Below are 14,679 nucleotides of genomic sequence, written 5' to 3'. Positions count from 1 at the left end.
GCACAGAGGGACTAAGCGTCCTTGTACAATAATTGCTCTAAAAGTTGATTTTCAGGTGCAACAGTGTTATCAGGAAGACAAACAGAATATTGGCTTTCATTGTTAGAGGGATTGAAGTTAAGAGCAGGGAGGTTCTGCTGCAATTGTACAAGGTGTTAGTGAGGCCGCACCTGGAGTATTGTGCACTGTTCTGGTCTCCTTACTTGAGGAAGGATATACTGACGTAGGAGGCAGTGCAGAGGAGGTTCACTAGGTTGACTCCAGAGATGAGGGGGTTACCCTATGAGCAGAGGTTGAGTCACCTAGGACTGTACTCATTAGAATTTAGAAGAATGAGAGGAGATCTTATGGAAACATGTAAAATTATGAAAGGGATAGATAAGATAGAGGCGGGCAAGTTGTTTGTCTGGTGAGTGAGACAAGGATTAGGGGACATGGCCTCAAGATTAGGGAGAGCAGATTTAGGACAGAGATGAGGAGGAACCACTTTCCCAGAGGGTAGTGAATCTATGGAATTCTCTGCCCAGGGAGGCAGTAGAAGCAGCTTCATGAAATATATTCAAGACACATTTGGATGGGTTTTTGCATGGTACAGGAATTAAGGGATATGGGGATAATGCAGGTAGGAGGAGCTGGGGTAATGGATAGATCTTTATGAATGGCGGAGCAGGCTTGATGGGCCAAATGGCCTACTCCTGCTTCTATTGCTATGAAACTACGAACAAAATCTTTATCAGCCAACATTTCCAGGATAGCTTTAACTGGGCCTCAACCATCACCAACACTGGCTTTCAACTAAGTGTGCTTTCACTGGATTTTCAACAGATTATGCGATGAAATATCAAATTTTACTCAACATGTTTAATGATATAATGACTTTTGGCTATGTAGCAAATTGAGGAAGTAGAAACATAGAGTTAGAACAGGCTCACTGAAACCCGGACTGAATGATGGTGAACAGATTGATACATTGATACTGAAGTGTGAAGAATTTAGACAATGAAATGCAGTGTCGAAAACAGGGCCAGTGAATGGCTGTGAGATTGTAGTTGTATAGATTTCACTGTGGCTTGTTTAACACCCCTCTCAAAACAGTGTTATATATGGCTCAGTGGGTAGCACTATTAGTCAGACAGTCACCAGTTCAAGATCCACACTCGAGGTAAGTATAGAAACTAGATGCTCCGATCTATTACTGAGGGAGTACTATATTATCCTGCTTGCTGCCCTTTGTATGAATTGTCAGCTGAGGGGGTCTCTTCCTCGAGATTTAGTGAAGGCCCTCATCACTCGTTCAAAACAGAGCTTAAAATCACAACACCAGATTACAGTCTAATAGGTTTAGTTGGAAGCACTAGCTTTCGGAGCACTGCTCCTTCATCAGGTGGTTGTAGAGTATAAGATCGTAAGACACAGAATTTATAGCAAAAGTTTACAGTGTGATGTAATTATATATTGAAAAAGATCTGGATTATTTGTTAAGGCTCTCTTCTTTTAAAATGAACATGTTGGATTCAGTTCTTTTATATGTAAATCGTAGAACTTTTTTTAAAGTTACATTCTCAGGTGAACTTTAACAATTTGTATCATATCAGCCTAAATAATGCATTGAAGGTTTGAGGTGCCTTGTGTGAGACTGTATGTGCCACAATGGTCAGACTGAGTCTAATCTAAAAAAATGGATTTGCAGAATCTGACATGGATTCATGCAGTTTTTGAGCAAAATAAAATGTAATTCTGCAAGTACAAATTCACTCCACAAACTTATATGTGTTTGTGTGCATGTGGTTTTGTGTGTCTGTGTGTGTGTGTGTGTATGCGTAAACGTGTGTGTGTGTGTGTGCGTGAGTGTGTGTGAGAGAGTGAGTGTAAAGGTGTATAAGTCTGTGAGAGGGTGCATGAGAGTGTGGGAGTGTGTGTGTGTGTATGAGAGAGGGTCTATGTGAATGTATGGGTTTGTAGGAGTGTGCGTGAGTGTCTGTGTGAGTGTCTGTCTGTCTGTCTGTATATACTGCAGTGGGGTCACCTGTAGTGTGACATGAACCCAAGGTCCTGGTTGAGGCCAACTTCATGGGTACCGAACTTGGCTATCAGCCTCTGCTCAGTCACTTTGCGTGGTTGCCTGTCCCAAAGTCCACCTTGGAGGAAGGTCCTGGGTCAAATGTCACGGACAGCTGAAGTGTTGTCCGACTGTGAGGGAACACTCCTGTCTGTTGATTGTTATGCGGTGTCCATTCATCTATTGCTGAAGCCTCTACTTGGTTTCCCCAATGTACCATGCCTCAGGGCATCCTTGCCTGAAGCATATGAGATAGACAAGGTTGGCTGAGTCGCATGAGTACCTGCCACGTACATGGTGGGAGGTGTCCCCAGGCATAATGGTGGTATCTGTGTCCACACTCTGACACGTCTTGCAGCGTCTACCAATGACACGATTGTACAGTGTTGCCCTGAAAGCCGGGCAGTTTGCTACGAACAACGATCTGTTTGGGGTTTGGTGGTTGTTTAAAGGCGAGCAGTGGAGGCGTGGGGAAGGTGTTGGCGAGATGTTCATCCTCATTGATAATGTGTTGCAGGTCACGCAGAATATGGTGTAGATTTTCGGCTCCTGGGAACAACGAAGGGTACCCTGTCGGTTGCAACTCGTGTCTGTCTCCTGAGGAGGTCATTACGGTTCCTTGCTGTGGCACGTCGGAACTGATGGTCGACGAGTTGAGCATCGTACCCAGTTCTTGAGAGCATCCTTGAGTACTTCCAGGTGCCCATCACGTTCCTCCTCATCTGAGCAGATCCTGTGTATGTGTAGGGCTTGTCCATAGGGGATGGCTGTTTTAATATGTTTTGGGTGGAAGCTGTGAGCCGTAGCATTGTGGGGTTATCCGTGGGTTTGCGGTAGAGTGAGGTGCTGAGGTGCCCATCCTTGATGGAGATGCATGTGTCCAAGAATGAGGCAGATAGTCGAGAGTAGTCCATGGTGAGCTTGATGGTGGAATGAAACTCGTTGATATCACTGTGTAGTTTTATCAGTGAGTCATCTCCATGGGTCCAGAGGAACAAAATGTCGTTAATGTACCCGGTGTTATAATGTTGGTTGGACGTCCTGTGTAGAGAAGAAGTCTTGTTCGATCCTGTGCATTAAAATTAGGAAAGTTGGCATATTGGGGTGCAAATTTAGTCCCCATGGCTGTTCCATTTGTCTGGATGAAGAACTGGTTGCCAAAAGTGAAAATGTGATTGAGGATAAAGTGGACGAGTTGTAGGACTGTGCTCGGAGATTGGCAGTTGCTGTCATTGAGTCCTGGGGCTGTTGCCGTGATGCCGTCATTGTGGGGGATGCTGGTATAGAACGATGAAACTTTGTGACGAGGAATGTTCCCGGTTCGACTGGTCCGTGGGTGCTGAGTTTCAGTAAGAAATCTGTAGTGTCGTGGGGATCCCCTGTACAATGGGTTTCAAGATGCCTTTGACATAGCCAGAGAGGTTCTCACACAGGGTCCCATTGTCTGATATGATGGAACGTCCTGGTGTATTGGCTTTGTGTATCTTTGGAAGGCAGTAGAAGTCACCTACGTGAGAAGTATGTGTGACGAGGGCATGTAGGGAACTCTGAAGGACTGGATGTAAAGTCCTGGTCAATGTGTTTAGTTCACAGGTCTGCTGTTTGGTCGGATGGGCCAGTAGCTGCCTGTAGTGTTCCTTGTTGTTCAATTGTCCGTACACTTCCTTGCAGTAATTTGTTCTGTTCTGAATTTTGCCGAATATTCTGAACGAACCAACATATTCATTCTAAAAGATGAGAGACTTAACAAACAATCCAGGTCTTTTTCAATATATAATTCCTGTTGTGTCACATGGTAAACTTTTGCTATAAATTCTGTGTCTTACGATCTTATACTCCACATCAACCTGTTGAAGGAGCAACACTCCGAAAGCTACTGCTTCCAAATAAACCTGTTGGACTAGAACCTGGTGTTGTGTGATTTTTAACTTTGTCCACCCCAGTCCAACACCGGCATCTCCAAATCAAAACAGGGCTAGGCTGTGTCCAAGACAAAGGATTATTCTTCAACCTAAGAATAGATGATTTCCTCGCTTTTGTAGGGGATTGCTGTGTGCAATTGGCTGCTTTGTTTCTGATATTGCACTATTGAAGGAGTTGCCAATGTACTTAATGGGCTGTAAATTGTTTTGGGACATCTGGTAATTGTGAAACACAATGCATTTCTGCCTCTTATATCTGAGAATAGTACAGCTTGTAGATATTTTGGTTTTATTTCATACTTACCTTACCACCCACCAACCATCAAGCAACTTATGAATTACATCAACCAGCTCATCTTCATCTAGAGTCATCTCATCCTCCTGAACAGCAGTGTAGCTATTCATGACTTTATACGGCTCACCTAGAACATAACACAGGAAGTTTAATTCTCTTCAAAATATGCTAGTGGATATATCAGCACCATTTTCTTCAGATTGGTTCAAAACAAACCAAAAACCACATTAAATGCAACTGAATTTCACATCACATTGCACCCTGTTCAACAGTGTCTATTAATATAACTCTCTTAATACTGGAAAATGTCACAATGAACTTCACAGGAGCATGATCATAGTTTGAAACCAAACCACACAAGCAATTATTTGTTCCCATGTATCTGCTACCCTTGTCCTTCCAGATGGAAGTGGTCATACGTTTGGAAGGCGCTGATTAAGGAGCCTCAGTGAATTTCTGCAGTGTCATGTAGATAGTGTACACAGCTGCAATGTCAATGGTAGGGAGAATGAAGGCTTGTGGCTGTGATGCCAATCCTTTGGGCTATTTTGCATTTGCTGTCCTTGTCCTTCTCAATGGAAGTGATCATGTGTTTGGAAAGTGGTGTTGATGGAGCCCCGGTAAGTTTCTGCAGTGCATTTTGTAGATATTCAGTAGCAGCAGAGAGCACAGTCAGCAGTGGAGAAACGTGGAGCCAATTAAGTGGGCTGCTTTGACCTGGATGGTGACAAGATTCTTGAGTGTTGTTGGAGCTGCATCGATCTGAGCAAGTGGAGCTCAGACTGCTGTTTAACAGGCCCATCCTGTATAGGCTCAGGCTCCTGTGTGACAGGGTAAAAACAATGACTGCAGATGCTGGAAACCAGAGTCTAGATTAGTGTGGTTCTGTACTACATCCTCAGGAGAATTCATACTCTCAACAAACAGTATTTTAACTCCATCTCAAACATCAAAAACTGTAAGTACAACAAACTTTTATCTACCCACCTCCATAACCAGCAGATTCCCCCAGCCTCTGGAACTGCTTGTACGCCATTAGCCATGCGGCTCGTGCAGCCACCACCCCCACGCTGATTGATGATGGCACTTCTGCCCCCATCATGGCCACTCCCACAGCCACTCCCACCCCTCACAATTCCTCATGCACCACACGTGATATCACTTCCACCCCTCACATCATCACTGATGTCACACGCTCAGTGACTTCCGCCCCACTACTGCCGTGTTTGCCACCACTTCCGCCCCCACCAACGCCACTCACCTGCATTCTGCTGACATGCCCCCCCCCCACAGATCCCACTGTCACCATCCCCGTCCGCCAGAGTCCTGAGGGGAACACCACCTCTGCTCATGCCTCCACCCCCATTCCCCCCATCACACCCACTCCAGGTACTGGCTCCGACCCCACTCCCAGCTCCACACCCACACCAGATCCCAGCTCCCGGCCCTGCCGAGTTTTCACCATCCCTCCAGACCTCCCCCTTACTGAGGACGAACGATCAGTCCTCAGCAAAGGACTCACCTTCATCCCCCTCCGTCCACGCATCAATGAATTTAATAGACGCCGTGACGTTGAACATTTCTTCCGCCGCCTTCGCCTCCGAGCTTACTTTTACAATCAGGATTCCCGCCCACCTTCCACAGACCCCTTCGCCCACCTCCAACACACTGCATCCACCTGGACACCCCGTGCTGGCCTATTACCTGCCCTCAACCTTTTCATTTCCAACTGCCGCTGGGACATTAACCGCCTCAACCTGTCTATCCCCCTCCCACACTCCAACCTCTCACCCTCACAACGCGCAGTCCTCCAATCCCTCTGCTCCAATCCCAACCTCACCATCAAGCCAGCAGATAAAGGAGGTGCAGTGGGAGTCTGGCGCACTGACCTCTACACCGCTAAAGCCATATGCCAACTTGAGGACAGCTCCTCCTACTGTCCCCTTGACTATGACCCCACCCCCCATCACCAAACCATCATCTCCCAGACCATACAGAACCTCAGGAGATCTCCCACCCACAGCTTCCAACCTCATAGTCTGGGAACCCCGCACTGCCCAGTTCTACCTCCTACAAAACATCCACAAGCTTGACCACCCTGGCCGACCCATTGACTCAGCATGCTCCTGCCCCACTGAACTCATTTGTGGGTGGCACGGTGGCACAGTGGTTAGCACTGCTGCCTCACAGCACCTGAGACCCGGGTTCAATTCCCGCCTCAGGCGACTGACTGTGTGGAGTTTGCACGTTCTCCCAGTGTCTGCGTGGGTTTCCTCCGGGTGCTCCGGTTTCCTCCCACAGTCCAAAGATGTGCAGGTCAGGTGAACTGGCCATGCTAAATTGCCCGTAGTGTTAGGTAAGGGGTAAATGTAGGGGTATGGGTGGGTTGCGCTTCGGCGGGTTGGTGTGGACTTGTTGGAAATCTAATCTGTAATTTCTACCTATCATGACACTGTCCTATCTCCCCTAGTCCAGGAAATCCCCACATACGTTCGAGACACCATCCACGCCCTCCACCTCTTCCAAGACTTTCGTTTCCCTGGCCCCCAACACCTCATCTTCACCATGGATATCCAATCCCTCTACACCTCCATCCGCCATGACCAGGGCCTCCAAGCCCTCCATTTCTTCCTCTCCTGACGTCCCCAACAGTACCCTTCCACCGACACCGTCATTCATTTGGCCGAACTGGTCCTCACCCTTAACAATTTCTCCTTCAAATCCTCCCACTTCCTCCAGACCAAAGGGGTGGGCATGGGCACCCGTATGGGCCCCAGCTATGCCTATTTCTTTGTTGGCTACGTAGAACAGTCCATCTTCCGTAATTACACCGGCACCACTCCCCACCTCTTCCTCCGCTACATCGATGACTGCATTGGCACCACCTCGTGCTCCCGCGAGGAAGCTGAGCAATTCATCAACTTCACCAACACATTCCACCCTGACCTTAACCTTACCTGGACCATCTCTGACACCTCCCTCCCCTTCCTGAACCTCCCCATCTCCATTAACGATGACCGACTTGACACTGACATTTTTTTTTACAAACCCACAGACTCCCACAACTACCTGGATTACACCTCTTCCCACCCTACCTCCTGCAAAAATGCCATCCCGTATTCCCAATTCCTCCACCTCCGCCGTATCTGCTCCCAGGAGGACCAGTTCCACCACAGAACACACCAGATGGCCTCCTTCTTTAGAGACCACAATTTCCCTTCCCACGTGGTTAAAGATGCCCTCCAATGCATCGCGTCCAAATCCTACACCTCCACCCTCAGACCCCACCCCTCCAACCGTAACAAGGACAGAACGCCCCTGGTGCGCACCTTCCATCCTACCAACCTTTGCATAAACCAAATCATTTGCCGACATTTCCGCCACCTCCAAATGGACCCCACCACCAGGGATATATTTCCCTCCCCACCCCTTCACCCCTTCACCCCTTTCCGTCTTCCGCAAAGACCGTTCCCTCCATGACTACCTGGTCAGGTCCATGCCCCCCAACAACCCACCCTCCCAACTTGGCATCTTCCCCTGCCACCGCAGGAATTGCAAAACCTGCACCCACACCTCCTCCCTCACCTCTATCCAAGGCCCTACACATCCATCAAAGTTTTACCTGCACATCCACCAATATCATTTATTGTATCCGTTGCTCCTGATGTGGTCTCCTCTACACTGGGGAGACTGGACGCCTCCTAGCAGAGCGCTTTAGGGAACATCTCTGGGATACCCGCACCAATCAACCACACCGCCCTGTGGCCCAACATTTCAACTCCCCCTCCCACTCTGCCGAGGACATGGAGGTCCTGGGCCTCCTTCACCGCCGCTCCCTCACCACCAGATGCCTGGAGGAAGAACGCCTCATCTTCTGCCCCTGGGCATCAATGTGGACTTCAACAGTTTCCTCATTTCTCCTTCCCCCATCTCATCCCAGTTCCAAACTTCCAGCTCAGCACTGTCCCCATGACTTGTCCTACCTGTCTATCTTCTTTTCCACCTATCCACTCCATCCTCCCCCCCCTTCGACCTATCACCTTCATCCCCTCCTACACTCACCTATTGTTCTCTTTGCTACTTTCTCCCCACCCCCACCCTCCTCTCACTTATCTCTCCACCCTTCAGGCTCTCTGCCTGTATTCCTGATGAAGGGCTTTTGCCCGAAACTCGATTTTACTGCTCCTCGGATGCTGCCTGAACTGCTGTGCTTTTCCAGCACCACACTAATCTGGACTCCTGTGTGACAGACCTATCCTGTACAGGCTCAGGTTCCTGTGTGACAGGCCCATCCTGTACAGGCTCAGGTTCCTGTGTGACAGGCCCATCCTGTACAGGCTCAGGCTGTTACACTCAATGTTTTCTCACCTTCATAATTGGGATCTTGCTCGTCACTCTCATCTGGGCTTTCAAGGGGTTCAAGAAAAGAGGCTGGCAGCCAACCACGCTTACCTTCCATTTGGCAAAACCACCAACCTGCAACAAATCAGATGAGTTGCTGCTTCAGGAATTAGAAGAAACTTGCACAGTAATTACACAACTAGAGAATTAATAGATTGAAAATGCTATTGAGGAATATTTAGGAAATTTCTCAAGTATCCAAATGCACTGTGAATGAAATTCTAAAAGTCATTGACAGTGAGTATATAATTCAGAGTAAAGTGATGAAGAAGGTCAGGGCCTGTATATTCCAAATGAAATCCTTCTCAGTTTAGTGAGCTGGTGGAATATAGATGTTTGACCGACTGTGCATTGAAGTACATCGTGATGAAGGTTTGGAACCGTTTTTATGAATTGGAAACTTGAGTTTTGAAGTAGAAGTAAATGGGCTTTTGGTTTACAGTTCTGTGAAGGTGAGTTGTTATTTTATAAGAGTCAAAAACATATTTCTTTTCACAGCCAGTCAAAACAGCATTTCCAAGAAATCATATGACTTTATCTAAATGATTAAATGAGTTACTTGGTAGGTCATAGAGTTCTACAGCACGGAGACAGGCCCTTTGGCCCAAACTGGTCAATGCTGACCAAAATGCCCGTACATGCTTAACCCATTTCCTGCACATGGCCCTTATCCTTCTAATCTTTTCCTTTCCATGTATTTGTCCAAATGCCTTTTAAATGCTGTCAATGTACCCACCTCGATCACTTCCACCGGCAGTTCATTCCACATACGTACCACCCTCTGTGTAAAAATGTTGCCACTCAGATTCCCTTGTATTCTTTCCCCTCTAACCTTAAACTGACGGCCTCTAGTCCATGATTCCACAACCCTGGCAAAAAGACTGTGTGCATTCACCTGATCTATGTCTTTCATGATCTTATTCACCTCTATACGGTCCCTCCCTCTGTCTCCTATGCTCTAAAGATGGTCCAACCTCTCCCCATAACTCAGACCATTGAGTCCAGGCAACATCCTTGTAAATTTCTGCTGCACTCTTTCTAGTTTAATAACATCTTTCCTACAGCAAGGTGACCAAAACTGAACACAATACTCCAAGTGCGGCCTCACAAACATCTGTACAACTGCAACATAACTCCCCAACCTCTATAATCAAAGCCGTGACTGAGGAAGGCCAGTGTGCCAAAAGCTTTCTTCCCTGCCCTGTCTACTCCACTTTCAGAGAACTGTGAACCTGAGCTCCAAGGTCACTCAGTTCCACTACACTCCTTAAGGCCCCACCATTCACCATGAAACTCCTACCTTGATTTGACTTTCCAAAATGCAAGACCTCACAATTATCTATATTAAACTCCATTTGCCATTTCTCAGCCCACTTCCCCAGCTGATAAAGGTCCTGCTACAATTTCTGCTAACTGTCCTCACTGCCCACAATGCTGCCTGTCATCCACAAACTTAGTAATCATACCTTGTACATTTTCATCCAAATCATTGATGTAGATAACAAACAGCAATGGGCCCAGCACCAACCCCTGACACAATCACTAGTCATAGGCTCCAGTCTTACAAGCATCCTTCCACTATTACCCTCTGCTTCCTACCATCAAGCCAATTGCATATCCATTTTGCCAGCTCACCCTGGATTCCATGCGATCTGACCTTCCAAAGCAGTCTGCCATGTGAAATGTTATGAAAGCCCTTACTGAAATCTATATAGATGATGTCTACCACCCTGGCCTCATCAACTTTTCTGGTCACTTCAAAGAACTCCAACACATTTGAGAGGCATGATCTCCCACACACAAAGCCACGCTGACTATTCCTGACCAAACTGCTGCAGATGGACTCACTGTGGCGCATCCACGATGCTGAGGAGGTCGTGGATCGCACTTTTAGTGAATTGGGCACACCGTCAATTCGGATCGCTGAGGGAGAAAGGGAATGGATGACCAAAAGGCAGAGAATGAGCAGGAAGGCAGTGCAGGTGTCCCCTGTGTTCACCTCTCTCTAAAACAGGTATATCGTTTTGGATACTGTTGGGGGAGATGGATCACACCAGGGGAAGGCAACAGTAGCCAGGTTGATGGCACCGCTGTACAGAAGGGTGGGAAAAAGAATGGAAGAGCTATAGTTATAGGGGATTCAATTGGAAGGGGAGTAGATAAGCAGTTCTGTGGTTGAAAACAAGACTACTGAATGGTATGTTAAAACCGAGGTACACGGGTCAGGGATGTCTCAAATCGGCTGCAGAACATCTGAAGGGGGTGGGTGAACAGCCAGTCATTGTGGTGCATATAGGCACCAATGATATAGGTACAAAATGGGATGAAGTGCTACAGTAGAATTTAGGGAGTTAGGAGCCAAGTTAAAAAGTAGGACCTCAGGAGGTAGTAATCTCAGCATTGCTACTTGTGCCACATGCTAGTCAGAGTAGGAATTAAAAGATAGGCAGGATGATTGTGTGGCTTGAGAGATGGTGCAGGGGGGAGGAGTTCAGATTTTTGTGACATTGGGACCTGTTCTGGAAGAGGTGGGACTATTACAAATTGGATGGTCAACACCTGGGCAGGACTGGAACCAATGTCCTTGGGGGTGCTTTTGCTAATGCTGTTAGAGAGGATTTAAAAACTAATGTGGCAGGGGGATGGGAACCAAATGAGGAAGCTAATGGACAGTAAGGAGGTAGTAACTAAAGCTTAAGGAACTAGATAATGAAGTCAGTGTGACTAAAGAGAAGAGGAGACAGGGAGCAGATGATGAATGGAAAGGTGACTGGTGGTCTGAGGTGCATTTGTTTTAATGTGAGAAGTATAGTAGGTAAGGCAGATGAACTTAGGGCTTGGATTAGTACCTGGGAGAATGATGTTATTGTTATTACTGAGACTTGGTTGAGAGAAGGCAACTAGTTATCCCAGGATATCGATGCTTCAGACAGATAGAGAAGGAGATAAAAGGGGTGGAGGAGTTGCATTACTGGTCACAAAGGATATCACAGCTGTGCTGAAGGAGGGCACTATGGAGGGCTCGAGCACTGAGGCAATATGGACCGAGCTCAGAAATAGGAAGGGGGCATTAACAATGTTGAGACTGTACTATAGGCCTCCCAACAGCAAGCAGGAGATAAAGGTACAAAAATGTAAACAGATTATGGAAAGATGTAGGAGCAACAGAGTGTTGGTACATAGAACATAGAACATAGAACAATACAGCACAGAACAGGCCCTTCGGCCCACGATGTTGTGCCGAACTTCTATCCTAGATTAAGCACCCATCCATGTACCTATCCAAATGCCGCTTAAAGGTCGCCAATGAATCTGACTCTACCACTCCCTCGGGCAGCGCATTCCATGCCCCCACCACTCTGTGGGTAAAGAACCCACCCCTGACATTTCCCCTATACCTTCCACCCTTCACCTTAAATTTATGTCCCCTTGTAACACTCTGTTGTACCCCGGGAAAAAGTTTCTGACTGTCTACTCTATCTATTCCTCTGATCATCTTATAAACCTCTATCAAGTCACCCCTCATCCTTCGCCGTTCCAACGAGAAAAGGCCGAGAACTCTCAACCTATCCTTGTACGACCTACTCTCCATTCCAGGCAACATCCTGGTAAATCTTCTCTGCACCCTCTCCAAAGCTTCCACATCTTTCCTAAAGTGAGGCGACCAGAACTGCACACAGTACTCCAAATGTGGCCTAACCAAAGTCCTGTACAGCTGCAACATCACCTCACGACTCTTGAATTCAATCCCTCTGCTAATGAACGATAATACTCCATAGGCCTTCTTACAAACTCTATCCACCTGAGTGGCAACCTTCAAAGATCTATGTACATAGACCCCAAGATCCCTCTGTTCCTCCACCTGACCAAGAACCCTACCATTAACCCTGTATTCCGCATTCTTATTTGTTCTTCCAAAATGGACAACCTCACACTTGGCAGGGTTGAACTCCATCTGCCACTCCTCAGCCCAGCTCTGCATCATATCTAAGTCCCTCTGCAGCCGACAACAGCCCTCCTCACTGTCCACAACTCCACCTATCTTTGTATCATCTGCAAATTTACTGACCCACCCTTCGACTCCCTCCTCTAAGTCATTAATAAAAATTACAAACAGCAGAGGACCCAGAACTGATCCCTGCGGAACTCCACTTGTAACTGGACTCCATGCTGAATATTTACCATCTACCACCACTCTCTGACTTCGACCGGTTAGCCAGTTTTCTATCCAATTGGCCAAATTTCCCTCTATCCCATGCCTCCTGACTTTCCGCATAAGCCTACCATGGGGAACCTTATCAAATGCCTTACTAAAATCCATGTACACTACATCCACTGCTCTACCCTCATCCACATGCTTGGTCACCTCCTCGAAGAATTCAATAAGACTTGTAAGGCAAGACCTACCCTTCACAAATCCGTGCTGGCTGTCCCTAATCAAGCAGTGTCTTTCCAGATACTCGTAAATCCTATCCCTCAGTACCCTTTCCATTACTTTGCCTACCACAGAAGTAAGACTAACTGGCCTGTAATTCCCGGGGTTATCCCTATTCCCTTTTTTGAACAGGGGCACAACATTCGCTACTCTCCAGTCCCCTGGTACCACCCCCGTTGCCAGTGAAGACGAGAAGATCATTGCCAACGGTACTGCAATTTCCTCTCTTGCTTCCCACATAATCCTAGGATATATCCCGTCAGGCCCGGGGGACTTGTCTATCCTCAAGTTGTTCAAAATGTCCAACACATCTTCCTTCCTAACAGGTATCTCTTCTAGCTTATCAGTCCGTTTCACACTCTCCTCTTCAACAATACGGTCCCTCTCGTTCGTAAATACTGAAGAGAAGTACTTGTTCAAGACCTCTCCTATCTCTTCCGACTCAATACACAGTCTCCCACCACTGTCCTTGATCGGACCTACCCTTGTTCTCGTCATTCTCAGGTTTCTCACATACGCATAGAATGCCTTGGGGTTATCCTTGATCCTATCCGCCAGGGATTTTTCATGCCCTCTCTTAGCTTGGTGATAGGAGATTTTAATTTTCCTAACATTGACGAGGATTCTCTTAGTGTTAGAGGTCTAAATGGAGCAGAATTTATAAGGAGCATCCAGGAAGGTTTTCTAGAGCAGTATGTAAATAGTCAAACTTGGGAAGGGGCCATACTGGACGTGGTGTTGGGGAATGAGCCGGGCCAGGTGGTTGATGTTTCAGTAGGGGATTACTTTGGGAATACCGATCACAATTCCATAAGTTTTAGCATACTCATGGACAAAGACCAGAGCGGTCCAAAAGGAATAATGCTAAATTGAGGGAAGGCCAACTATAGCAAAGAAGCTGGATGTGGATTGGGAGCAGCAGTTTGAAGGTAAATCCACATTTGATATGTGGGAGGCTTTTAAAGAGAAGTTGATTAGAGTGCAGGATAGACATGTTCCTGTGAAAATGAGGGATAGAAATGGCAGGTTAGGGAACCATGGATGACAAGTGAAATTGTAAGACTAGCTAAGAGGAAAAGGAAGCATACAGAAGGTCTAGGTGACTGAAGACAGGCGAAGCTTTGAAAGAATATCAGGAATGTAGGACCAATCTGAAACAAGAAATTAAGAGGGCGAAAAGGGGTCATGAAATATCTTTAGCTAACAGGGTTAAGGAAAATCGCAAAGCCTTTTATTCATTTATAAGGACCAGGAGGGCAACTAAGGAAAGGGTTGGCTACTCAAGGACAAAGGAGGAAAGTTGGCATGGAGTTGGAGAAAATGGGTGAGATTCTTAGTGAGTACTTGCATTGGTATTCACCCAGGAGAGGGACATGTTTGATGTTGAGGTTAGGGATCGATGTTTGATTACTCTCAATCAAGTCGGCATAAGGAGGGAGAAAGTGTTGGGTATTCTAAACGGCATTAAGGTGGACAAGTCCCCAGGTCTGGATGGAATCTATCCCAGGTCACTGAGGGCAGCAAGAAAGGAAATAGCTGGGGCCTTTACACATATCTTTGCAGCATC

At 46.9% G+C, this 14,679-nt stretch overlaps 1 protein-coding gene across 1 annotated transcript in view; it reads right to left on the bottom strand.

Moving 5' to 3' along the window:
- ncf1 (neutrophil cytosolic factor 1) overlaps nt 1-14,679 on the bottom strand; it is a 75,721-nt gene that overhangs the window by 18,180 nt on the left and 42,862 nt on the right. Inside the window, exons 7-8 of the mRNA XM_072589291.1 lie at nt 8,645-8,752; nt 4,286-4,403 (exon numbers count right to left, since the gene is read on the bottom strand). Coding sequence (XP_072445392.1) covers nt 4,286-4,403; nt 8,645-8,752 — 226 coding nt within the window. The remainder of the gene's footprint in view (nt 1-4,285; nt 4,404-8,644; nt 8,753-14,679) is intronic.

This window comes from Chiloscyllium punctatum, chromosome 19 (genome assembly GCF_047496795.1).
Source record: "Chiloscyllium punctatum isolate Juve2018m chromosome 19, sChiPun1.3, whole genome shotgun sequence".
Classification (NCBI taxonomy): domain Eukaryota; kingdom Metazoa; phylum Chordata; class Chondrichthyes; order Orectolobiformes; family Hemiscylliidae; genus Chiloscyllium; species Chiloscyllium punctatum.
Note: the sequence above shows the minus strand (reverse complement) of the source record. Positions and strands in the feature narration are given on the sequence as shown.